Here is a 27963-nt window from a genome sequence, read left to right as displayed (position 1 = left end):
TATCAGAAACTCCCTATCTGAGTTATTCAGGGCAGCTGTGCCAAGAATAGTCCTGCAGTTTATGAACATCACAGCCCCTTTAACTCACTCGGCAGGGGGAAAATTCAGAGTTAGCAGCAGAATGTTCCTCATGTATGTGAAATTCCCTTTTTGCTCTGTTTTGCATATTTCATCATGGTTTCCACATGCAACTGTGTCTCTGTTTTTGCAGGTGTCCGGATGGTGTTTTCGCTGGTGTCTGGTCTGAGCGGGTAAAGCCTGCCGCTGGGAGGTAAAGTGGGAAGGACCTCTGGGGTTCCAGAGCCAATCTTCCATTACATGTAGTATGACAGAATGAGGGGGTCTGCGAGGGGATTTCGTCCTGCTTCCTATTTGTGCACTACATGTGATATAACACGATTAGAAGCAATGACGTTATTAGACTTACGGAAAAGTCACTCTGCTTTGTTACCAAATCATATAATGTGTCATAACAGGATGCATTATGCATTATTTTCAAATGAATAGTTCAGCTCTAAATGAAAAATAGTTTTTAGTTACTAACTCTCAATATTTCTTTAATTTTTACATTCTGTTTAAAAAGTACAACGCTGTTCTACACTTGAAATGAAACATAATTCAAATAATAATAATACAAAAATTCTAAAGTCAACACAAAATTAAAATGTGAATGTTCCTGTGGTGCATGTTTAAATATATATATATATATATTTTAATAATCTTTTCACAGAATGCAATAACTTAACAGCATAAAATTCTTCCTCAGTGTTTTGAACAAAGAAAAAAAGAAAATGAGTTTTATTTTTCTTAGCCCACTGGCAGATATTATTGTTTTAAGCATAAAGTCAGTTAATATTTCAGAAAATATGTAACTATCATATGTAATTTTGCTTCTCATGTAAATGTATCTTGATTTGAGAATGTTTAGATATTTTCCTGAAAAACAAGACAAAAATACTTACTGATTGATGCTAAAAAAATACTATATGACAAGTACTATAACTGACAACACAAATCCCTCTCATTTTTAAACTAGTTCCTTCCAACCTTTTACATAAATATCCTATGCCTCACACAGAGATATGCAGATTACTAAATTGATATGGGTTGTGACTAGCTTTTTGCTGATTTGAGTTATAAGATGCACAGAAGCTGTGGCTCTGGATCTATAAGCTGTTGATTTAATGTCACCGCCGTTTGGACAAGTTGACCTTCTACAAATCACAGGATGGCAGACAATGCACTGAATTATGACCATTTCCATTAAACCACGGCTGCTGCCGTCTGTGACCTGAATAAAGATGATCACTGAAATGTGGGTGCGCCTAAACACAAATGCATCTTTTTAAAAGTGCTTTGTTCCTAGGCAAGCATCAGTATTATACAACAGGACTAAAGGCGCACTGGGGTAAAAGGCATGTTTGACTTTATTCTCTTTTAAACCACTAGATGGCACAAAAATTCAGCTCAGCACTTTTCTTAACAACCGTCTTTGATGATGCACATGGAAATCTGGCTGATACTTGACGTGATCGTGGACAACAATGCAAAGTTGATTCTGCGTTAATTTGATCTGTTTTAAATGGTCCTTGATTATGATTTCACTTTTTTAACTTTAGTTAGTGTGTAATGTTGCTGTTTCAGCGTAAACAACATCTGCAAAGTTACGACGCTCAAAGTTCAATGCAAAGGCAGAAATTGCTTTTTAAGGACTACAACAAATGGCTGCTAGGGACTACAATGAGCTTCTTCCTGGGTTTGTGACATCAGGAAACCCAACTTACATAAATTTACTGTTCCTGAGAACACATAACAAAGGGGCCATGTTGGGCTGCTTCAGAGAAGAGGAAGAGTTGTTGTAGTAGAGTGTTGTTATCATGGCGTCATTTTACGCCGGACTGCTTCACAAACAGGGTCAATTCAACGCTGGATTTGCACAAAAGATTAATGACAGCACATGTTAGTTGATGAGTTGAATCAACTCCACAGCAACTACATAAATTTATCCACCATTCAGAAATGTCCAGATGCATGCTAAAAGTCAGTGTCCGACTCCGGTTTGAACAATGTAAGGCTGAACACCGTTACTGACAATCGTCATTTTGGCTGCGTGAGATTCTCCAGCTTTGTTGTTGTTGAGCAACCAAAGCGCAAACTGTTAAAACTCCGCCCTCTTCTGGAAAGCGGAGCAGCAGCTCATTTGCATTTAAAGAGACATACACAAAAACTGCTTGTTTTTGCTCACACCCAAATAGGGATGTTTTATGACAGGAATATTTTGAGCTGAAACTTCACAGACACATTCTGGGGACACCAGAGACTTATATTACATCTTGTAAAAAATGGCATAATAGGTTCCCTTTATAATGTTGTAGATTTATGTAGCAAATGAGAGTTGATACAATTATTGACTATATTTTGAGACAAAGGTCTTGTTAATGTTTTTCAGTTTTGTTCAAGGTAAAGCAACACTTTTTCTAGATATAAAGATATATAATATAAATTAAAGCTATATTAATTTATTATGGGATCTCAATCAATGCTTTCAGAATCTTTACTTTTTAAAAACATTTTGTTCCTGTATTTTTTTTAAACAAACATATTTTAATGATAGTATATTTATTGAAAAAAAAAATGAATTCTATTGTTTATCAACATAAACCAAAAATAGTATAAACTTTGCTAAAGTGATTGTTTTAAAGGTGCCCTCGAATGAAAAATTGAATTTATCTTGGCATAGTTAAATAACAAGAGTTCAGTACATGGAAATGACATACAGTGAGTCTCAAACTCCATTGTTTCCTCCTTCTTATATAAATCTGATTTGTTTAAAAGACCTCCGGAAAACAGGCGAATCTCAACATAACACCGACTGTTACGTAACAGTCGGGGTGTACGCCCCCAATATTTGCATATGCCAGCCCACGTTCCCAACATTATCATTATGAAAGGCATTAGACAAGGGCAGAACGTCTGGATGTGCACAGCTAAATCAACAAACTAGGTAAGCAAGCAAGAACAACAGTGAAAAATGGCAGATGGAGCAATAATAACTGACATGATCCATGATATTTTTAGTGATATTTGTAAATTGACTTTCTAAATGTTTCGTTAGCATGTTGCTAATGTACTGTTAAATGTGGTTAAAGTTACCATCGTTTCTTACTGTATTCACGGAGACAAGAGCCGTCGCTATTTTCATTTTTAAACACTTGCAGTCTGTATAATGCATAAACACAACTTCATTCTTTATAAATCTCTCCAACAGCGTAGCATTAGCTGTTAGCCACGGATCACAGCCTCAAATTCATTCAAAATCAAATGTAAACAATATAACAGTATACAATACTCAAATAATCCGACGCATGCATGCCGCATGCATGACGAACACTTTGTAAAGATCCATTTTGAGGGTTATATTAGCTGTGTAAACTTTGTTAAGGCACTGTTTAAGGCAAGCGCGAGCTCTGTGGGCAGAGAGCATGGGATTTAAAGGGGCCACAGCATAAATCGGCGCATTTATAATGATTCCCCAAAATAGGCAGTTAAAAAAATTAATAAAAAAAAATCTATGGGGTATTTTGAGCTGAAACTTCACAGACACATTCAGGAGACACCTTAGACTTATATTACATCTTTTAAAAACATAATCTAGGGCACCTTTAAACAAGTATTTATATCAATACTTTGTGTCTTTTGACCCGTGTGTGGGGTAAAAGGCCAACCCACCTCATACATTTATAAGATTTTTAAACAAACAAACAAACAAACAAACCACTTTTATGATTTATTTTTACTCAAACTCTTTTGCTCCATTAAAGTTCAATAAAAACATTAATATTTGTTTGCAATCATACACTATGGGAGTAGTGAAAAGCATATTTTTCTTAAGGTGTGCCTTTAGCCCCGTTGTACTCTACTAATGCTTATATAGGTTGACGATTTGAACAAACACAGGTTGCACTTTATTTTGATGGTCTACTTTAGACATTCTAGTAACTATAAGTAACATTGAAACTACATGCCAACTAACTCTCATTAGAGAATGAGTAGACTATTAGGTTAAGGTTCGGGTTAAGTAGTTGCAAAGTTACTTATGTTCAGTAGAATGTCTGTTGGGGAACATCAAAATACCTCATGCTGATTTAATTGTCGGCTGGTTGATGAACTTTGATACATCAGGATTTTATGGCTCATATAGTATGATATTGAAGAATATGGACCTCATGCTTGAGGAGGAAAAAACACCTCAGATTTATTCAGAGGCTCAAACTGCGCAAAAATATGCAATTTAATGCAGTTGCTAAAATTTATATGGCCAAAAAGAAAAATGAAATTCTGATAGGCTATAATGTAAATCAGTGAAATTTTATAACAGCATGGCAGAGTACTTACATCAATGCGTATAAATATCAGTTTTCATATATCTCCCAATAGTATGTCTTATTTAGATAATATTTAAATGCTTAGTTTCATGATCAAAGCTTTATATGATGAACAAATAAATGTTCCTCAAAAGCCTGATAGAACATATTTGATACTTACATTTTGTGATTGGATACATGTTTGGATAATCAAGTTGCTTCAGTCCAATAAGTGTTCATCTTATAAAAGTTATTCTTACTTTATGAAAATCAGTATAGATTTCACAACAACAAGACACGTCTCATGACCTGAAGGTGGATATCTTTACAATGATACTAAAAGGCCTTTTACTTGCTAAAAAAAAAAAAAAAAAAAAAAAAAAAACGTAAGGCATGTAGACGTAGTAGATTGTAACAGGTTTTTCTGGAAAGTTTTGATCATGTTGATCATTTAAAGGCCTTAGAAATATGATACAGTAGGATTTAACAGCCTTATTTTTTTGCACATGCAAACACCATCTTCAGAAAATGTATAAATCTGGTTTAATATTCATACTTTAAGTTGTGCAAATAAATCCACACTAATGTTCACCAATATAGTACAGCTTTGTGCACACACTGAGTACCGAGCAGTATGGCGCGCTGCAGGTGTGATATTCTAAGCTAATGTCCTTGCTTTCTTATGTCTGCGTTCATCTTCCGTCTCAGATTCCCTCCGGCTTTCCCTCCCTTCCTCTGTGCTGGGATTGTGGTGCTCCGGAGTGAGCAGAAATCTATTTCTGTCCCTGTGTATATTCCTCTCCGGCTGCTGCCATTGCCAGCAGCGTGTTGTCACGGTAATGGACATCAGCCCTCAGCCAATCAACACACACGTGTTTATGCCAAGAAACATGATCATTTTCCAGTTACTTCCCACTGCTCTTGTGAGTAAGAGTATTGTAGCAGTGCCTAACAGAGAGAGGTCAGTGTAAAACAGGACTCTTGGCAGTCACACACTGAGGATGGGAACCTGACCTGAGGGAAATGAATGGGTTTGATTCATGAGAAGATCTGGCCAGGTGAGAGAGTTAGCATGGAAATTGAACTAAAATATAATCTGGACATGATAAGGTGAAGGTTTTTTTATCCTGGCACATGTATTGGACTTTTGGTTGCTGTTGATGCTCTGGAGACCCAGTAGATGTTGTGTTTGTGTTTATTAATAGTTTTTTAGTAATTCATGTGTAAAACAACTGTGGCATAATATTGGTCATCCGAGATGGTATTGGTCAACAGAGCTTGCATGGGCATGTTTGGACATGCATTCATTCTATCTAGACATGTTATAATGGTTTTGATCATGATGATGTAGTCATATGTTTCTCACTTGAATGGAAGCCTATTCATTGTTGGGTTTCACTGTGAAATAGCACTTAGCATGTGTTGCCATGGTGATTAGAGAACACTGTTCATCAGAATAACATTGAGAAACTCAAGGCATTTATTTCAAATCTAAAGCTTGTGACCTTCTCTAGTCTGAGAAATACTGAGAAGTTGCACTGTGAGGACTCAAACCTCTAAAACGAACCAAAAAAACAAAACAAACACCCTTACAAAATCATTACAATTGTGTATATGAGTTGTTGAACTTTAAGTTATTTTTAGTTTAGTCATTAATTTGATTTCTCCATTCTATATACTGGTGCATCATATTTGCTTACTTTTTTATGAGATTTGAGAGCTTCAGTCTGTTCCTCAGGTAACAAAGCTATTTGGTAACACTGGATTTCTTGGAGATTTTATATTTATATATATATATTAGCCTGAATGAACAAACTAATATCTTAGTTATTGTTAATTTAATCATTTATCATTTACAAAATTCAAATCAAAAGCTCTACATGAACTAACAATGAACACTTGTATTTTGATTAACTGACACTAATAAAGATATAATAAATACTGAAACAAAATGCTCATTGTTTGCATTAAAGAATTAGTTGACCCAAAAATTCATTAATTACTCACCCTCTTGTCATTACAAACCCTTTCATCTTCTGAACACAAATGAAGATCTTTTAAATTAAATCTGAGAGCTTTCTGTCCCTCCACTGACAGTCTACGCATCTACCAATTTCAAGCCCCAGAAAGCTAGTAAAGACATCATTAAAATAATCCATGCGACTCCAGTGGTTTAGCCTCAATTTTATGAAGCGACATGAGTGCTGTGTTTGCACAAAAACATATTAATCTCCAATGCGTGTTCACGTAACAACGTCTGCTTTCACATCAATACAACATGCATGTATCGTAGTTCTCTCTGGAATGCACGTTGGAGATTAATAATTTGTAAATAAAGTTGTAAATTATGTTTTTTGTTTGTTTTTTGCGCAAACGCATCACTTCATAAAATTGAGGTTAAACTACTGGAGTACGTGGATTATTAGGGCCTGAGCACCGATGGTGTGAGGACCCTATTAGAATTGCTCGGCCAATTCTTCTTCTCCGAAATCACATTTTTGAGGGCCTAAACATGCTCGAAAACTCATGAAACTTTGCACACGCGTCAGAAGTGGTGAAAATTTACATCTGATATGGGTTTCTGAATTAGGTGTGGCAAAATGGCTCGATAGCGCCACCTACAAAATTTCAATCAAACGCCCATCGTGCTACGTTTCACATACAGTTATGAAATTCAGTAGACACATGTAACAGCCCAATAACTACAAAAAAGCCTCTGGTGCAAAATCTGAAAACCCAACAGGAAGTGAGATATTTAGAATTTTCTTTGCAAATCTTTTTTGCCATTTCCAGACATTGCACTTTAACGAATTCCTCCTAGAGTTTTAATCAGATCAACATCATATTAGGTCAGTCTAATCTAAAGGCCTTTGTTACATTAAATTGTGAAGATCTAGAGTTTTCACTCAAGGGTGTGTCCCTGACAAAGTTTGATGTTTCGCCATGAAACAGCAAATTGTTGTAACTCGGGCATACAATGTTTGATCTGCCCCAAACTTCATGTGTTTTATTACAGTCCTGACTTAAAGAGATATCTACATGGCAATATTCAGTTAGTCATAGCGCCACCTGCTGGCAACAGGAAATGGCATGCTTTACACTGTAATTCACTCCCAGAAACACATTTCAATAAGACACAAAGTGCCAAACATGCTAGAAACACGTTAAATCATGCAACACTTGGCTAAGTGCTAATGTATGCGATTAACGCAACGAAACAGGAAGTTGTTGTAACTCAGGCATACGATGTTTGATCTGCTCCAAACTCACATGTTTGATAATAGTCCTGGCCTGAAGACATCTGCATGGCGATATTCAGTTACAGTCAAAGCGCCGCCTGTTGGCAGCAGGAAGTGTGGCATGCCTGTTGACCGACCACTGTTCACTGTTTTCCTAAGGTCAGTGGTAGGCGGTGAGCCCGGGTGCGAGGGCCCTTTCATCGCTGCTTGCAGCTTTAATTTTATGATGTCTTTCTTACCTTTCTGGGCCTTAAATTTGTCAGTTGTGCAGACTGTCTATGGAGGGACAGAAAGTTCTCAGATTTCATTAAAAATATCTTCATTTGTGTTCAGAAGATGGACGAAGGTCTTACGGGTTTGGAATGACATGACGGTGAGTAATGACAGAATTTTTCATTTTTGGGTGATCTAACCCTTTAACTTGACTAACGTTTACTAATAGGACCTTGTATTGTTACCAGCTATTGTATGGCTTCAGATATGAACTACTTTAAAGGTGTTTTCCCCCTTATGGAGCTTTGTTTCAATGAAAAAGAGCTGTGTGAAAATTCTTCTAAATTTTGAAAAACTGTTGTGTTCCATTGAAAATATAACAGCGTACAGTTTTGGAACAAAATGGAAATGAATAAGGATACAATTTTCATACAGTTCCTTTAAAGATCTATTTCTAGAGTACCGTTGGATTAACAATGTACTGTTACTGGATTAAAGCCATTGAAAAATGTGCTTAATATCAAACCAAGATCATTTTTTAGGTTACCTGGTGAAAGATGTATGCAATTTTACAGATTCTCATCTGTTCTGTGTGCTGTAAAGGGGTTTAGTGAGCATGTGATGTCACAGGTGCAGGAGGGTTACTTGAGGATGCCTGTTGGCCTATTGAATACCCACTTATGTGAGACAAAGAACGTGCAGCAGAAATAGTCGTTTAGTTGCCATGGGAACATTCCTCATTTCTGCACAACACATGCGTGGTGAGTGACATTTACAGTATAATTTCCAGATCAAGGCCATTTGCATATGGCACACTTTTAGTGCAATTATCAAACCTTTGTGAGGCTGATAGGAATCTGCACATGCTTGATGAAAATGATGATTAATCAGTTAACGACAGGGTATTAGGGGCCAGATTTACAAAACGGGGCAAATTAGCATGAGAGCGCAAATCCCATAAAAGCTCCGATGGGAGTGGAAAGTTCTGCGTATGATCTACTGATGACACGCAAATTAAAGAACACCGACGCAGCCGGATCATTTCCATAATGACCAACGTAATCTACCAAGAGCATCGCAAATTAGCATCTGGGTTAAGACATGCCTTTAAATATTATATTAAATAATGGAAGAAATACCAAAGAATTGACTAGCTCAAACCTTAGTAAATCACCTTGTGTGATTCATGTAAATACTCTCCTCCCATAAATTTTGCATCTGAAAGGGAAACTCCTACAAATGCATATGCAATAAGGTCAGCTGCAAAAATAACCTTGTCCACGCTTTTTCAGTGCTACTTTCCCCCTGCGTGTCTTTAGTAAATCCTGACAGTAGTTTTTTAATGCCAAAAGAGGGTTTGCGCTGGCGCAAGGTGTTAGTAAATCTGGCCCTAGATCTTTAAATATGTAAACATGGCATGCAGAACAAGAAATATTAGAAAGCATTGTAAAGCGCATGTTATTTATATATGTGTTTATGTACGCTACTGTTCAAAGGATTTTTTTTCTTTCAAGAAACAAATACTTTACTTTCACTAATAAGTGACTTTTATAATGTTACAAAATATTTCTATTTCAAATAAATGCTGTTCCTTTGAAGTCTAGACTCATCATCCTGAAAAATTGCATCACAGTTTCCACAAAAATATTTAGGAGCACAACTGGTTTTAAGATTGATAATAATAAATGTTTCTTGAGCAGCGAATCAGCATATTCGATTTTTGAAGGATCATGTGACACTGAAGACTGGAGTAATGATGGTGATGGTGATCAGCTTTGATCACAGGAATAAATGACATTTTAAAATATGTTGAAATAAAACAGAAAAATGCAATAATATTATTTTATGAGAGAAAGAGAGAGAGGGAGAGAGAGAGAGGCACTGCAGCTTTCTGCACTCTGCATTAAGTATACTGTGGAACGGCCCTGAAATGGCTGATCCTCCACAAGCATTGAAGGTCAAGTCTCTCGTCTCTCTATAAATATGATGGTCTGTCCCAGCGGGTCCTCCTGCTCGGCTTTTCCACTGTCTAAGGCACATGAGTCTGCTGACCAGCAGAAATCTGCACATTTGCGTGTGATTTGATAGTGTGCAAACGTTCCTCCTCCAATGGCTGGCCGTGTCACAGTGATGAATTACTGCATTCTGTGAAAATAAATAAGCTGTTCTTCAGGACTGCTTCTGTACTAATCATGCTAATCATGGACGTTTCCTGACTCAGCGAAAAAAGCATTATTCAAGAATAGAATGGTAGTTTTGCCCATGCAAAACTTGTTGCACCATTGCTTGGGTGTTGCTATGCTGTTTCTAAAGTGCTCTGAGTGAGTTTTTAGCATGCTGCTATGTTGTTGCCAAAGTATATTGTGGGTAGTTGCTTGCTTGCCCAAATCTGGTACTTTGGCTCGGTTCCCTTCTTCAATGCAAGTCTATGGGATTTATTTGCCCTTTTTTGTTTTGTTTTTTTTTGTCCACAGATGACAATACACTGCAAAATATTATTGTCTTTCTCAGTATTTTGCCTTGTTTTCCAGTACAAATATATAAACATTAATCAAGATACTTAAGATGCAAAATGAATTGAGATATTAAGGTAACTATGTGATTATTAAGATAACACTTTACAATAGGGTCTCATTTGTTAACATTAGTTAATGTATTATTAACTAACATTAACTAATATTAACTAACATGAGCTAATTTTAAAAATGTATTAGTAAATGTTGTAATTAATTTAACTAAGATTAGTAAATGATGTAGAAATATTGTTCATTGTTAGTTCATGTTAACTAATATAATAACCTTTTTGTACCTTAAATAACCTTATTGCAAAGTGTTACCGATATTAAGTTATGTTTTCTGAAACATATCAAATGTAGTGAGTTTAAGTATAAAACAAGAAAAAATATCTGCCAGTGCAGTCAAAAAAATCTTTAAAGACCTCCTTTGGTGAAAATCAAGCTTTAAATGTTTATATGTCTATGTGGTGTTTTTAATATGCTTTAAGACAGACAATGTGCAAATTCATATGTCAACACCATTGCTGAATATTTTCTTCTTAAAACTGCAGTGAACCAAAGACAGTCTCAAAAATGTGAAATCGCTGGTGTTTCTGACGTCGCAAACTACCCTGTAACCAATTACGTCAATGTGTGATTGTCAATGAGTGGATCACTGAACCGGTGTGAGTGGAGTGGAGGCGGGGCTAATTTGCATATTCATAGAACCGTGTGTACGAAATGAGGCAAGGGTTTAGAGTTACATCCAAGCTAGGCATGAAGAAATATTTTTTTCAAGGAAAAAGCGTTTAAATATGTCATTTTGGTGATCAAAGATGAGTTCTAAGGGATACAATTATTGACTACAGGGGGACTTTAAAAACTTAATTCAATGGGAAAAGAAGTTTATTTTCTGATATTTTTTCTTGTTTTAATCTTAATTTTGATACATTTTTACATATCTTGTCATTTTGCTTCATTTGACTCAAGAATGTTCAGATATTTTTCTGAAAACAAGAAAAAAAACTGAGGGGCCATCTACACGACACCGTTTTAAATGAAAAATGGAAAACTTTTTGTGCATTTTGGCTGTTCATTTACTCATCAACAGCATTTTGGGGGCCTGAAAATGCAAACTTTTGAAAACGGTTTTTAAAATTATGCCGTTATCATCTCCATGTAAAATACAAAAAAACAAATTTATGAAAATGGTGATGTCATGCGTATACAAATTATGTGTTCAGTCTATAGGCACATAGTGTTTCTTTACAAAGTGACATCGCCAACTACTGGCCTGGCAGCAGAATACAGTGTTTTTAGTCGTTTTCTTGGATCCGCGTGAGTGGGCATTGTTTGTTGTCTGTACACGAAAAACGTGAAGGAAAATCGTTTCTGTTTTTAGTACATTGTTGTTGTTTAAACGTACCCTAAGTAACAAAATCAGATTTTTCAGTATAAGTCATTTATCAAGACTTAAGATTTGAGAAATCATTCATGTCCTGAAAACACGTAGTGAAAAAAAAATTGCAATACTTAGGGTTTGATCAAATCACTAGCTCTGTTTATAAGCAATAGTAATAGTGGCGCTTGCTTTTGTAATACTGGAGAGCTATAATGTTACTTAATAGACTAAGTATCTGTACTGTATCATGTTATCCTGACCCCCTCCTCTCTTCTAATGCAACACCCAGTTGTCTTCCCCCGCTGTAACTTAAGATGATGGTCAGGGCAGGTCAAGTATTTTTAGCTGTGTAAATTGTATTGTGTTGAAAGGTCAAGGTTACATGCCAATTGAGATGTAGTGAGGATTTACTAGCCTGAACAAGGGCTTACTTTCGGTTTCTTGTTTACTTAAAATTGTTTTAAAATGTCATATAAAAACTATCCACGTTTGTTTCCATGACAATGTCTTTTGTAAGTCACTTTGGATAAAAGCATCTGCTAAATGCGTGTAAATTATGTTCTTCATTTGGAAATGACTAGATCTTGAAAAGGGGCTTAAAAAGAAATTCATGATGTCATGATAACTGAGAGGAATTCATGATGTCAGCATAAAGGAATGTTGTTTCAGAGCCGGAGCAAATTAGAGTGTAACAGTTGGGTTCCGAAAGTAAAATTCCTATTCATTTTCTCCATAGGGGTATTCATTTTTAAAGTCCCCCTGTAGTCAATAATTTTATCCCTTAAAACTCATCTTTAATCACCAAAATGACATATTTAAATGTTTCTTTCTGGTGAAAAAAAAAAAAAAATTCATGCCTTAAAATAGCTTGAATTCACCCGTGCTTCATTTAGTATATGCTGATCTATATGCTAATAAGCCCCGCCTCCACTCACTCACTCACTCAGCAATGGTGTTGACTTATGAATTTGCAAATTTGCAGGGGGACTTTAAAGACAGAACTGTTGATTGATGGTATATGCTTTTGTTGAAGCAATCAGTCCACATTATTTTATCTATTTTATTATTTTATCTATATATATTATCTATCTATCTACAGTACAGTCCAAAAGTTTGGAACCACTAAGATTTTTAATGTTTTTAAAAGAAGTTTCGTCTGCTCACCAAGGCTACATTTATTTAATTAAAAATACAGTAAAAAAAACAGTAATATTGTGAAATATTATTACAATTTAAAATAACTGTGTACTATTTAAATATATTTGACAAAGTAATTTATTCCTGTGATGCAAAGCTGAATTTTCAGCATCGTTACTCCAGTCTTTAGTGTCACATGATCCTTCAGAAATCATTCTAATATGCTGATTTGCTGCTCAATAAACATTTATGACTATTTTCAATGTTGAAAACAGTTGTGTACTTTTTTTTTCAGGATTCCTTGATGAATAGAAAGTTCAAAAGAACAGCATTTATCTGAAATACAAAGCTTCTGTAGCATTATACCGTTCAAAAGTTTGGGGTCAGTAAGAATTTTTATTTTTATTTTTTTGAAAAGAAATTAAAGAAATGAATACTTTTATTCAGCAAGGATGCATTAAATCAATCAAAAGTGGCAGTAAAGACATTTATAATGTTACAAAAGATTAGATTTCAGATAAACACTGTTCTTTTGAACTTTCTATTCATCAAATAATCCTGAAAAAAAAATATTGTACACAAATATTTTGTACAATTGTTCTTGAGCAGCAGATCAGCATATTAGAATGATTTCTGAAGGATCATGTGACACTGAAGACTGGAGTAATGATGCTGAAAATACAGCTTTGCATCACAGGAATAAATTACTTTGTCAAATATATTCAAATAGAAAACAGTTATTTTAAATTGTAATAATATTTCACAATATTACTGTTTTTTTACTGTATTTTTAATTAAATAAATGTAGCCTTGGTGAGCAGACGAAACTTCTTTTAAAAACATTAAAAATCTTAGTGGTTCCAAACTTTTGGACTGTACTGTATATATATATATATATATATATATATATATATATATATACTAAACCTAAAATACACTGTTTAAATCAATCATTTTATATTTCTCCATCGTTTTCAAATCTTTAAATACTTTTTAACTATCCCTATAGGAAAAATGAATGGAAAAATACTTCCAGAAACAAGGCCGCTGAAAATGTGGATGGCCACTCTATTACATTTTGATGAAAGATTATGAATGCAGATGTGGTTTTAAAATAATGTGCATCAATAAATAATGTAATGTAAAACCACAAGCATGTATATTAAAACAGCAAATGCCAGTTATGATTTCGTTTTGACAGTGCTGCTGGTAATTTATCACACACATGGCTAATGATAGTTGGCTTTGCAACTTTCAGTTCCAGTTAGCCTAATGCTGTGTTCAGAATATCGTATTAGCATACTACTTTTGGCTATACTGTATTGCAGAAATAGAATGAGTATGCAATTCTATGCACAGCTTGAATCTATTATTTCAGTGCAGTTTAGGTTTTGTTTTATTCTATGCTAAACCTTTCTGCTTTCAGTCCCTTTTCACAAGCAGTAAGACAGCAGCATGGCCATTCACTTCTCCTTTGTGCTGATGCAAAAGTGGCCTCAAATGTGGGCCGTTGCATAACCCTTCACAGGGTCCCTTTTCTATTTTTGTTCCTGGATACGCGTCTCAGTGAGGTATTTTCTGTGGCGACTCGCTTACATCTGTAGGTCTTCTAATGTACTCTCATTGAGCAAGACATGGATGACTGTTAAGACTTATTCCTGGCACATTTGTCTTTTTTTAAGGTGATGTACAGCAATACGGGAAACAGGAATTATGAGAACATCTGCATTTGACTGGAGACATTGGACAAGGCTGAATTTGGACACCAGGTTTGTAGGTTGATGGCAATCAGTGTGTTGTACGTCTTACTGGGACTCAAAAGCAGGTGACTCGTCAAAGTCGGTCCTTGACTGCTCTGCTTTTTTGAGCTCTTCTATGTGCCTGCTGTAGTTTTAAGATGCAACACAGCTGTATTTCATGAGATGCCAGGCATTCCGCTAGGTAGTGATGCCATGGGGGGCAGATATGACGTAATGGCATTCTCTGGAGTCTGGTTATATTTTCCCGCCTCTGGCTTTGATATATGTTCTTCTGGTTGTTGTTGTAGTGTGGATGCATTAATGTAGATGCATGTGTAATCATCTAAAGGATGATCGAAGGTCAAACTTGGATACTTCTATTATGTTCACGATTACAGATGAGTTTCGATGTTGTTCTTAAATGACGAATTCACATCGTGTTACTTTGACAGATTTAATGTGATTATTGCCTCATGTCTGAATACTGAATTCTGTGGCACCACTGACACTTGTCAGCCCAGTTTTTAAAGGTGCATTTAGCCTCTGACAGGTTTATCCACCATACTCCTCCTTCAATGTGTTGAGGACAATGCAGGATTGAGATTGACCTTGAAAAAAGCACATTTGATCGCTGTTTTGTCATTCCTATATCAACTCTATTCTCCAGACAGACAGCCTGTTTAGATACTAACTTGACCCGTGGGAAACATTTGACTTCATTGTAGACCGTCAAGGTTCGGTTTTAGCTTTTATAGCCTGGCAGAGCTTGATATTTCTTCTCTGATGGCTTTAGAGTTTGAATGTCCTAATTAAGAGGTTTGAACCAGATAACCTTATGTAACCTCATTATACACACTCTGATGTATGCAGATGGTAGTTATATTTGCATGTCTTCTCAAACTGTGTAGACAGAGAGGTGGTATAAGTGGCAATATTATTGTTTTAAGTTCTGTTCATATTGTGGCACTAACTGTTGACTTATTTGAGCAGTAAAATTTTAACTTTAATGTAATGGAATTTGGTCAGACATTTGTCTTGTGTTGCATAACATATGTAGCTACATAGTAGAGTTCATTCACTAGTCTTTACACTCTCTTTACATTCTACAGGCTAATTGACATGTTGTATATATGTTTGGTTGATGAGATACAGAGTCAATAAACCAGCCCGTAACCACTGTATACTGTATATTGAGGCAGACACATCCTGCTTAACATTCAAAACAGTGGATCAATAGGGCTTTATCAGTGGTAGGTCTTTTACATATATATATATATATATATATATATATATATATATATATATATATTTTTTTTTTTTTTTTTTTTTTTTTTTAAGTGTATTTTATTCCTGTGATGGCAAAGCTGAATTTTCAGCATCATTACTCCAGTCTTCAGTGTCATATGATCCTTCAGAAATCTGTCTAATATGCTGATTTGCTGCTCAAGAAATATTTATTATCTCCTTGAATTTTATTTTTTCAGGATTTTTAAATAGAAAGTTAAAAAAACAGCATTTATTTGAAATAGAAAATAGAAATCTTTTGTAACATTGTAAATGTCTTTACTGTGAAGGGTCAATTTAATGCATTCTTGCTGAATAAAAGTATTAATTTCTTTCAAAAACATTTACTGAAACTTTTTAATGATAATATATATTATTCAGTTATTGAAACTCACTCATAATTCAGGATTAGCCTATTGGTTGATTTTTTTTTAATTTTTCTCTGAATAGCAACAACAACAACATTCCAAATAGAGATTACAGTGCAGAATGACTGATGGTGTTACACAGATTAATTTTACTGTCTTTCCCCCCTTATTATGCTTGCACAGCATGTACTTGTTGTACTTGTAGTTTTGGTTAATTCTCTAATGGAGGAATTCCTGACCTTACAGTTTGAGACGACCTTCACATCAATCACAAACCTCAGAAAGACAGAGATGGTGCTGGCACACTGCCTTCAGAAACACTCTACTCAGGGCATGGTAAGTTTATGGGCCATTTTAACTTGAAGATGACTTTTGTACTTGTTTCATGAATAAGTGTTTTAACATTTCATTACACTCCTCAAGTTATACTTCACTGTACACTAAGTGAAACATTTTGAATTTGTTTGCTGATAACATGTTTTTTTCCTGTTTGCAGACAATTTGGATGTGGTGCCCAGGACTATATGTATATAGAGATGGAGACCATTTTTAAACAACTTGACTGAACCATACTCTTGAACATATGGAAAGGATTATTTCATCATTTTTGAAAATGATGCTGTTGGACTGACTGCTATACAATCATAGGGAACTGTTTAAAGCACGTGAAGGATTAAACTTCCAAGTTAAGAGAGAAACTTTAATCGAAACAAGACAATGATCGTTGTCACAAAACCAAGGGCAATGTAGCAACTGTAGTTAGCAAATCCTTATTATGGAGGCTGCTAAAACCTCAGGTGAAGCGGAATGTTCCGAACAGATTATCAGTTTCAAAGATGATGAAAAACACTTGCCATCTGAGATGACCCAAAGAGGCCAATCCTCTGGCTCAGAGGACAAAATAAGACTTGTGGAGCAACCCCAGACCCCAGCTGTAAGTCCATCTCCTAGTATGGAGTCACAGGTCCTTGCTTCAGGAAATATTCTTACCTCAAAATCTCGAGAACAGTGTCACATCCAGCTCAGGAGGAAGAACGTTCCTCTACCAAACAAACGATATCTTCAGTCGGAATATGAGCTGCTGTCAGAGGGCCTTCACAAAAAGGAGCAGAAGTCTGTTAAGACTGGGAAGTATGTATGCCAGTATTGTGGGAGAGCTTGTGCCAAACCCAGCGTACTAAAGAAGCACATCCGTTCTCATACTGGCGAACGACCATATCCGTGTATTCCTTGCGGTTTCTCATTTAAAACTAAGAGCAACCTGTACAAACACAGAAAATCTCACACCCATGCAGTGAAAGCAGGATTGGTTTCATTTTCAGAACAAGACAGCAAGAATATGGATGAGGAGTTGACTATGGCAGAGGGTGAGATGCGTTTTGATGCTGAGCAGAGCAGTGACACAGATGAAGAAGTTGTGGAGGACTTGTCCTTGGATACAACAAGCCATATCAAAGACACAGAGGGTTTCGTGCAAAAAAAAGGAGGGAAACTTGCAAAAACGGAAGCAATGTGCTCTGCTCAGACTTCAGTCAAAAAGGAAACAGGGTCATCAGGAAAAGTATCTTTATGGCAGTTCAGGGAAATGACGGCACCTGCGGCTATTGCTCAGGTGGAGCAAATGGTTGAATTCTCCTCCATCAAGCAAAGACTGGCACTTCGGCTTTCGGAGAAGAAAAGTCAAGACTCTGATCAGTCTCTTTCCCTGCCCAGTTCATACAGTAAAGGCAGCACTGATTCAGGATACTTCTCACGCTCTGAGAGTGCCGAGCAACAGTTCAACCAGTCGAGTGCAAGTGCCAAATCGTATCAAGAAATTATGTTTGGGAAATGTTATAAACCAACGACCAGGCCAAAGCAATCGATCACTGTACAAACGTGCATGACAGACATAAATGAAGCCACATCTAGCTTCATGATTACACTGAACAAAGGCATGATGCCTGGTGACACAGACTCCTCCATTCACAGAAGCAAAAAAGACCTAGTTCGATCAATAAAAATTGATTCAGAGTCCTTCCAAGAGGAAGATTACCAAGAATGTCAAAACCCTAGCTCTGACTTTCTGGAAACGGCATCAGAGAGTAGTGTATTCTTGCGCAGTAATTCTCTTCCAACCTCATCCAATTCGAATCTAAATTCACCAGAAGGGCTAAGAAGCAGTAATTCATTTGATGAGAGAATGACAGGTGCTGATGTCACATACCGGGGTGCAATGGGTATGAGGAGACTCATGCGGCAAGCCGCGTTTGAGCACTCCGCTAACGAAGGACATGCAGAATCAGACTGCTATGCTCATCTGGCTTGTAGCTTAAAATCAGACTTGAAAATTCACAGCATAGATGATTCCAAAATGGGTGCAGAAAGCTGTCAAGAAACTGATCTATGCTCCATTTCTCCAAGCTATTTATCTGAAAATTCTACAAGGAAACGAAGAAAAGACAAAAATGTCATGGAGGAAGAAGACTTTCATATCCAAGTCAAGCCTTCTGGACATCCAGAGGAACCTGAAATAAAGCAAACTACTTTAGACACTGCCTATTCTGAGACTGAGAGAAGGGCTGGCAGCAATGTTATCTCTGTCATTCAGCACACAAATTCATTAAACAGACTAAACTCTTCAGAAAAGCAGAGTGATGTTAGATCACATCCCTTAGAAAAAATTGGCACTTACAAATTCATGGAAAAGGAGCATAGCATGGAGGGACACAGAACAGAAGGAGTAGACTGGCAATGGGGAGTTGCCAGCAGTTTTCTGCACCAGAAACTTCATATGCCACCATCTCAGCCTAGTATCCAAGTTCCAGAGATAAGAGTAACTGTGGAGCCTGACAGACCGGAAAAGGTTCCGGATGTAGGGGTCAAGCAGAAGGAAAAACACACTGAAGAGTTCCAGTGGCCACAGAGGAGTGAAACTCTGTCACAGTTTCCAATGGAGAAACTACCACCCAAAAAGAAACGCTTGAGATTAGCAGAGATGGAATGTTCTTCTGGAGAATCTAGTTTTGAATCTGCTTGCACAAGTCTGTCCAGAAGCCCGAGTCAAGATAGCAATTTGTCTCACAGCTCAAGTTTTTCCCAGTCCCTCGACAGAGAGGAGACCCTTAACCTTGTGTCCCATTCCAACCCAGATGAGTTTAATAAGCCTTTGGAGTTCTTATCTGTGCCAGGAAGTTCACAGAGTCATCACAGAGAGATGAGACGTTCTGCTTCAGAGCAGGCACCCTATAAATTACCCTCGGAGGTTCCAGAATTTCGAAGCAAGTCTTTTGATTATGGCAGTCTTTCTCCTTCATTGACATATAGGCAGGAGGAAGTTAAAGAGCGTAGAAGGGCCTTTTTGGTTAGGCAGGCATCATTAAGTGGTGACCCCGAGACTCAAGGTGGCACAGTGTCAGATGAAATGAGCAAGAGAAAAAACTCACCAAGCAATTCATTTACACCTGAGGGATCCATTGAGAAAATGACGTACTCTTTGATTTCCGGTAGTCCTTTTCCACAACACAAACAATATAGCCCAGTGCAAGCCTCATCTCAATATGTTAAATCAAATGTTTGCAATGTTCATGACATGGATAGTGTAATGCTTCTAATTAAGAAAGAACCTGAAGAATCCAATGCATCTGAATCTTATATTAACTTAAGAAAACCCCAGGAAGATTGTTCCCAGAGTTTAGGCAATGTTTTGTCAACGATAGCAGTGCTTTCACAAGCTCAGCAAGCATTAGCCAGTCAAAGCACATCCAGCTTGTTAGTTCCTGTCAGAATTCAGATGCAAGTACCATCTTATGGAAACATAACGTACACAAGCATATCTCATATTCTAGATTCTCAAACAAACAATCCTATATCATGCATAGAACACAAAACATCCTCCTGTCAAAGTCTTGCCATTGTCATGACACAAAATAACATAGGTTGTGAACCGTCTTCAGTATCAGGGCACCCTAGGCGACTACTGCGCAGCCCACAGGCATCACCAGCAAAGCTTAATACAGGCATACCTCTATCATTAACCTCCAAAACCATCTCAACTACAGAGGCCCCCAGTGGTGGAGCAAACAAGCGCATGCTCTCACCTGCAAGTAGCATCGAACTCTTCACTGAAGCAAAACAGCAAAAGCGAGTCAAAGATGAGAACATTTATGGCCAGATTGTTGAAGAGCTTAGTGCTGTTGAGTTAGGAAATCTTGAAGGTGAAAAAGAAAGTCACAAGAAAGGTTTCCAATCAGAAAGCACCCCAGAGCTATGTGAGCCCACGGAGGTGGTAGATATGGATGATGCCAGCCAAGACATTTACAGTAATCCAAAGTTACAGTCTTCTGCCAGAATTCCTCAAGATGCTGCTATGATGGAGTGTAAACCAACATCTGAACACATGGTAGCTAGTTATCGTTCTGGTTTTGGTATAGGTGCAATGCCCTCTGCAATCACTGGTGCTTTACTGTTCTCCAAGTTTCCAGGTCTTCACACTACTACTTGTGTGAGCTGGTGCTATCTCAACTCCACTAAGCCAAATAGCACCCAAACAGTTGCTCATTTCTCAGAGTATGCTTCATGGTTTGTGAGATGCCATAACCCTAACCCACCCCACCTTAGCACTGGGATGGTTCTTGCTCTTCTCCGATCCAAACAGGGGAGGCAGAATGCTATTTATTCAATCGCTACCATGCATCAGCCTGGAGTACTTGTGACCTCCACCCCCTGGAGACCGAAGCAAGAACAAGTATGTTACCTGTTGTTGGTTTTTGCTGATTTGCCATTTGCTGTTATGCTATATTTACCTTTATGATGATACCATAGTTATTTAGCCATCTGTTACAAAGAGTCTGTTGTGGTATTGCAGGTAACTCCAGACTACAGAGAGGAAGATACAAAACAGGATGTGAGGATAAGAGACATAAGCCAGAGGTGCAAATCTTTACGAGAGGACGTTGCGTCTACCATACGGCAAGCAGAACCAGTTCGTGTGAAGATTTTTGAAGGAGGGTATGGATATGTACTTTGATAATGCTAATGTTGATATGTGACTGTAGAAATGCCCCCTAATGAAAGAGTTCTTTTTTCATTTTTTGTTGTTTACAAGGTACAAGTCTAATGAGGAATATGTGTATGTGAGGGGCCGTGGTCGGGGAAAGTATATATGTGAAGAGTGTGGCATTCGTTGTAAGAAGCCAAGCATGCTCAAGAAACACATACGAACGCACACGGATGTGCGACCCTACATGTGCAAGTGCTGCAACTTTGCTTTTAAAACTAAAGGTTGGTTTTACCATGATCACATTTAAGCATAACTGCAAAATATTGGGATAGAAAGTAACCCCTGTCTTTTTTTTAGGGAATCTCACCAAGCATATGAAGTCAAAAGCTCACATGAAAAAATGCCTTGAACTTGGAGTTTCACCCACAGCCATGGACAATACAGAGGATGCTGGTAGGAACTTTACTTCTTCTGCAACACTGGCAGTAGTATCACTTAAGTAGCAGAGCTTTTAGTTTAACTACATTTGTTAGAAGCAAAGTGTTAGCATTGCTATAAATGTGAAAAATCTTTGTAGGAAATCGTTTTATTGATTAAGTAGTTGATTCTCTTTGACAATACTATAGCTTTACTGTAGAAAACTACTTTTTCATGCAGTTGTAAAAGATAGCTTTCAGTCTAGCTTAGTTAATTTTTCTGTAGAATAGTTGCTAGCCTACAGTAGCAAATCTTATAGCAAATAATTCATTCTAACATGACATCCAAACTAGTTATGAACACCCCTAAATATCAGAAAAATGCGCTAAGTTTCATTTTCTGATCTTACTGCTTGTGTAGATGACACCCAGAAGTCCTTTGGCATCATGCCATTGGAAACAACCATTAAACATCAGTTCTCAGATGTGGAAGACTCTGATGGGGTCGACGATGATGAACCAGACGATGATGAAGATGATGAATGTGATGGTGATTCTACACCAAAAACGCTGTCCAGAAGCACAAGTCCTCAGTCCTATGCAGTCAACAAACCATGTCTGTCTGCCTGTCTCCCTAAACACTTTGACCCAAACCGCAATCTACCGAAGGAACAGCTTGAAATTTCCTCTCAGAGTCTTGAGGATGATCTGACCTTTGAGCAGTCAAGCAGCTCCTTTGAGTCTTGTCCACCTCAGCTGCTGTCGCCTTGTTGGGATTCACCTCGCCAGCGGTATATATCCCCAAGAGGAAATCTCTCGCCACAACGTCACCCGTTGTCATGCCGTGAATTGTCTCCTTTAAGAGCCATTTCTCCAAGGAGAGATCTGAGCATAAGAGGGGATTTTTCACCCGTCCGGCAGCTGTCACCTGTAAGACCTACAGGTTCAGACCCATCGGGGCAGCGAGCACAGTCTCCGCTGGGTCGACAAAAAGGGGTGCTCAGGGCCGTGTCTCCACGGAGGGGGTCTTATCAGCACAGGACCCTCATGGATCCGGGAAGGAGTGTGAGATTTCAAGCTTCTCCCCTTAGACCAATCATCGGAGTTCACTCAGACACGGGAATGGTATGCTTTTACATTCACATTTATGCATTTGGCAGACACTTTTATCCAAAGTCACTTGCATTGCATTCAAAGTACACATTTTTAACATTTATTGCTTTCCCTGGGTATTGAACTCATGATCTTGGCATTGCTAATGCCATGCTCTACTGATTGAATGATTGCATTTTATGCATTTTGGAGACAAAAGTATACCTTATAATTTGTAATCCTTTAACTGTTATGTAACGATAATTATTAGCTCAAAAGGGGAAATATTAATAATTAGTCATAACTTGTTATGATTAATTATAAATGTTTGAATCAGTGAATCAAATTAACTTAACGTAGCTGAATTAATATTACAATCAATTAATCTGTTCGGCCAGCGAACACTCAGTATTGATCGTCTATGAACTCTTATAGAAAGGATATTTTCTGTGGCCACAGAAAAACATCGCTTTCTTAGCATGTAGCTGTGATCGAATCGTTATCAGGGACATTGGTTTTATAAGCAGACCAGAATCAACTCGCAAGAGTGTGCAAACAAGTTTTATTTAACTAAATCACAAACACATAACTAAACTAACAAACACAAAAATACCATTCACGCAGTGAGAGAGTGGAAAATGAATTTGAACCGTATCATAACAGGGGAATGAAACAATGGAAAGGGTAAATTAACATTTGCTGGACGAACCATCAGTTTCAATACTATAAAGCACCTTTGTTAAAAGGGGTTCACAATTTTAAAACTAAATTGCCATTTAGTGTTCAAACGATACTTGCAAATGCCTTAGTTGTTCGGATCTGCAGGCTCAGGAGGAATCCTTGATGGTTCGGTCTGCTGGCGTGGAAGTTGTAATCAATATCTTATGCGTTGATGAAGAAAATGAAGACAAACTTTTCGCTGTTAATTTGACTCTTTTGTGGTCGCTGCGGTTGTGCATGGCTTGAAGTGAAATGGAGGCCTATCAGCCCGGCTCGGGCCGGGTGGACCTCACGTAGTATCAACAGGAACAAGAACAAAGAACAAGAAGAACTAACTCAGATCTGCTCAGAGCTATTTAACTTCTCCAGACAGTCGACACCTTCAAACCTTGGGTTGACCAATGAGAAAGGTGCAATTCTCTGGCGGAGGATTTCCTTTGTTTGAAAGTGAATTAACTTGCATGGGGGAGATCACTTGAAAGTTTGTGTCCATTTATACACTGATAAATATAACAAACATGCAATGCATTCTATGGTATGGTGATGTCCACCAAATTGTGAGTCATTAAACAAGGAGTAATTTGATATTAAACATCACCTAGCTAAAATACATTATCTCATAGTTCCAACTTTCAGGCATGCATAACACTATACAACATATGAAATAACAATATACAAACAGTAGTAATAAACAAGATGTACTGGGGAAATGCATGTTCATTCATTTAGACGAGGTTGTCAATGAATTAATGGCAAAGAATCCAGTTTTATAGACAATGTATGATTCTAGTGGCCTGTCTCCTAAGTGTCTTTGAAATGTGTTTAAAGAGCAAATGGTGCAGATGGGGTGATAGCGCTTAGTGGGGGACCCAGACCTTACGGGGCCTGCATGGGTTATTGCCTTTTACAATTGTGTTTGATCGCTCCAGACGCTACAGTTAATGAATCATTCTTATTGGTATCAGAAATATTAGTGAGGTCTAAAAACATAGGGTCTGTTTTTGTAAAAACAAAAGCATTTGTGCATATTTCTACAGTCACCTTTCACCTTAAATTCTGTCATTGTTTACTGACCCTCATATACTCAGTAATTCTTATGCTGTTATGTTTTTCTCTGAAACATATATGGGAAACCAATAACTTTTTTAGTCCTTTTGACAGCCATTGTTACTATTAACTTTTTCAAAAATTAAAGCTTCACGAAGATTTTTCAAAATAATGCTAGAATTTTTGGGTGACAAAAGTGCAGTGCAACTAAATGACATAACAGCATGAAATATTTTAAAACAAAAATTCACACCAAAACTACACCAAGTCTGATGCCTGTTTTTAATTCTCTGAAAATATCTTGCATACCTGAATGAACTGGTCAGCACCATTAACAATATTCTTTTTTTCAGGATCAAGGGGATACTCCTCAGAATCTGTATGTTCCCGTTGGCCTATGCAGCAGTAAGAATCTGTCCACAAACCTGCAGCCAGACATCTTCAGCCATTTGCCTTTGCACTCTCAAAGACAGGTGCCAACACCTGTTCCGATGATCCCTATTGGGGGGTTAAGAATGCCCTCCACGTCGATATCTGGTGCTGCTGGGGAGAGAAATTCACTCCCATCAATTCCACAGGGGAATATATTAGAAACGGCTAGCTCTGGCCGGACCTCAGCCCCTGTCCTAGATCCTGGAGTAGCCTACAGTGGAGAAATAGCAACCACTTCCACTGGCCTTCAAAGCAAAGATGATAAAAAGGAGGAGAGCGTCTACATCTGTGCAAAAGCTATTGCGTCTCTCAGAATCACATCTGAAGATGCCGCCGATAAACCACCTAAAAGCTGACTTTGCAAGCATTGTATAATCGCATTCAAAAGTAAACCGAAATCCAAGCTCAGACCAGAAACATACTTTATGCAAGTATTCAGTGAATGGTTGTGTTGAACATACTTTATGTGCGTTCTTGTGTTGCACTGGCGGTAACAAACTTCTATACTCAAGAGGGCGATAGAGTTACCTTTAAGTGTCTGTGCCATTAAACTGGATGTGTTATTATTCAGGTAGCTGCTGTAAACAAGCCAAGTTTAACAAATTTTAACTAACTTGCTCAGTAAAATTCTCAGTAGTTGACCTGAAAGAGATCAATGACCCAGAGCACCCCCTTGCAGCATTATAAATTGTGACACATTTCGGAAGGTAAATATGCACAAAATCAAACTTGCTTAGAGTGTGTTTTTGGCCTTATGTCTGACCAAGATTCTTTGGAGTTTTGGTAACGTAGGCAGAAACAAATAATACGTAGAATATGCAGAACATGTTGCATTTTTTGTTCATTTCAGTGCACATGCCATATTCTCTATACCTGCCATACCACTTTTAACTATGTGCATAAGCTTCATATTTACAACAATACGTGCAAAAATATTAGATCAATATTTCATGAAAACTATTTAAATTGCAGATATGCGTTTCACAGGACAATTCAAACAATTCCTACAGGAAGTGCATCAAGTCCCAAGTATAATACAAAGCACTGATCGCAATTCTTACTGACATCATCTTCATTGACTTCTGCTTGTGCCTTTTAAGAAGATGTTTGCATATCCCTCAAAGAGAGAAAGTCATTCGATGTACCCTGTTTATGCACTTAACAATAGCGGTGGTCATTAAGGTTAACTAATATGAGGTATTGTGGTTGCTTTTTGAGATTGCACTTATTACGTACGTTAAAGTTTGCATATTGCATTAAGCTGTGCTATGACATTGCCTTGTATGCTGTTGTATATTTTTGCTGGCACCTTTATAACTTTACTGCATTATGTGTGTTCAAGATTATGAACCTAAAAGTGTTTATTATAAATTCTTTAAACAGCCCTTTTGTTTAAACCTTCTCCACCGTATAGTATTTTTCTAAATGTATCATACCTCGTTTCCTTTTCCTTAGATTTTTCTGCACTTAAGCAAAGAAATGTCATTACAAGGCATTTTTAATATAGATCTGCATATGACATCATATTATATAAAAAGTGGTAAGTATTGTGCATTAAGATGACTATTTGAAGCACTTTCTAGTGAGCTGATAGAATGAATGCCGTGTCACAATATTGGAGCTCTTTTGAATCATTTTAGATGATTTGTTTTTTCATTGAATTAATCATATGACACAACATTCCAGTCACTGTTAAGTCAATTATATGTTCACATCCATGCACACATACTTGCATGTTCATACACACACATACATATTTACACAAACACACACACACACACACACACACATAATCACTATCATGTACTGTAATTACTTTTGAAGAGTGTCTTGTGTAGAAGTAAACAAAAATGAAATGGTATATTCGAAGGGATAGTTGCTTTTTCAGGGTTTTCTTGTCATCAGATGAAGGGGGTTTTGTCTGGTGAACTTGTCTGACTGTTTGAATGTATGCATTTTTAGCCTAAGTCATTTTAAATGTCTTTAAAGAAGTGCTATCTCATATTAAACATATTGATATCATATGAAGTAGAAGTCAGTTTATGGTATTTATATTAATAGTTTGAGTATTTAAAAATGCTGAGATGGTAAAGTTAAACTGAGTTTATACTGAAGGAATTTTCATGTCATGTTTACAGTATTACATATTAAAGATTTTGAGGTATCTAGTTTGAATTTATGGCATTTTAGAAGTTACAACTGTTATTTATCTTACGGACTGGTACGTGGTCATCGTTTATAGAAGTTCATGAATATTTCTTTTGTTTTGCCCATAAAGGCAGCTGATTTCTTCTTATTTAATTGTTTGTTTTTGTTTTACTCTGATTACAAGATGTCCTTTAGAAAAAAACAAACAAACCTGAAATTAAAGTTCTATCATAAAAACTTGTTGACAATGTTCTTACCTCAAAATGCAATATTCATATTAATTATAATAAACAAATCAGATTAATAAGGAAATGTAATTTCATTTAATTTTTTTAAATTTCAGTTTCAGATTAATTTTGTGCTTCTTTACCATATACAGTACTTTAGCACACTACTACATGCTTCTTTTTGCATTATTTTGTTTGGTAACACTTTAAAATAAGGTCCCATTTGTTAATGTATTCACTAACTTGAACTAACAATGAGCAATACATTTGATACAGTATTATACATCTTTGTGCTAAACTAATGTTAACAAATACAACTTTTGATTTTAATAATATATTAAATGTTGAAATTATAAATAACTAAGATTAATAAATGCTGTAAAAGTACTTTTAATTCTTAGCTTGTTAACTAATTAAACTTTATTGTAAAGCGTTACCATTTTTTTCATTACAAATTATGTAATAATTTCAGTAAAAGTTTACTTGGGAATTTTCTAATGAATTTAAGACTCCATGTGGTCATGAGAGGTTAATGAAATTTAATGTTTGCAATGAAACATACAGCTACAATAATACATAATACAATAAAGTTTAATGAAAAAAGCGTTAAAAAACAACAGTCAGCATAAGCACTGATTATGTTAGAAAATCATAAGAAT

General features: G+C 36.8%; 1 protein-coding gene across 9 annotated transcripts; it reads left to right on the top strand.

Moving 5' to 3' along the window:
• The first annotated feature begins 76 nt into the window (after positions 1-76).
• Positions 77-27314, top strand: hivep2b (HIVEP zinc finger 2b). Of its 9 annotated transcripts, none has more exons than XM_048190430.1 (10): positions 77-132; positions 212-271; positions 14533-14619; positions 16488-16577; positions 16738-20967; positions 21088-21230; positions 21328-21503; positions 21580-21675; positions 22060-22763; positions 24851-27314. In XM_048190430.1, exons 5-10 carry the CDS (start codon positions 17017-17019, stop codon positions 25283-25285), a joined length of 5505 nt encoding a protein of 1834 aa, XP_048046387.1. In that variant the 5' UTR covers positions 77-132; positions 212-271; positions 14533-14619; positions 16488-16577; positions 16738-17016; the 3' UTR covers positions 25286-27314. The 9 variants fall into 9 exon arrangements, with proteins under 9 accessions (XP_048046387.1, XP_048046389.1, XP_048046388.1 ...); XM_048190431.1 differs by lacking the exons at positions 77-132; positions 212-271 and adding exons at positions 4953-5422; positions 7940-7976; XM_048190428.1 differs by lacking the exons at positions 77-132; positions 212-271 and adding exons at positions 4953-5422; positions 7937-7976.
• Positions 27315-27963: the final 649 nt, after the last annotated feature.

The sequence above is a fragment of the Megalobrama amblycephala genome, linkage group LG5, assembly GCF_018812025.1.
Source record: "Megalobrama amblycephala isolate DHTTF-2021 linkage group LG5, ASM1881202v1, whole genome shotgun sequence".
Lineage (NCBI taxonomy): Eukaryota > Metazoa > Chordata > Actinopteri > Cypriniformes > Xenocyprididae > Megalobrama > Megalobrama amblycephala.
This window is presented reverse-complemented; position numbering and strand designations above follow the sequence as displayed.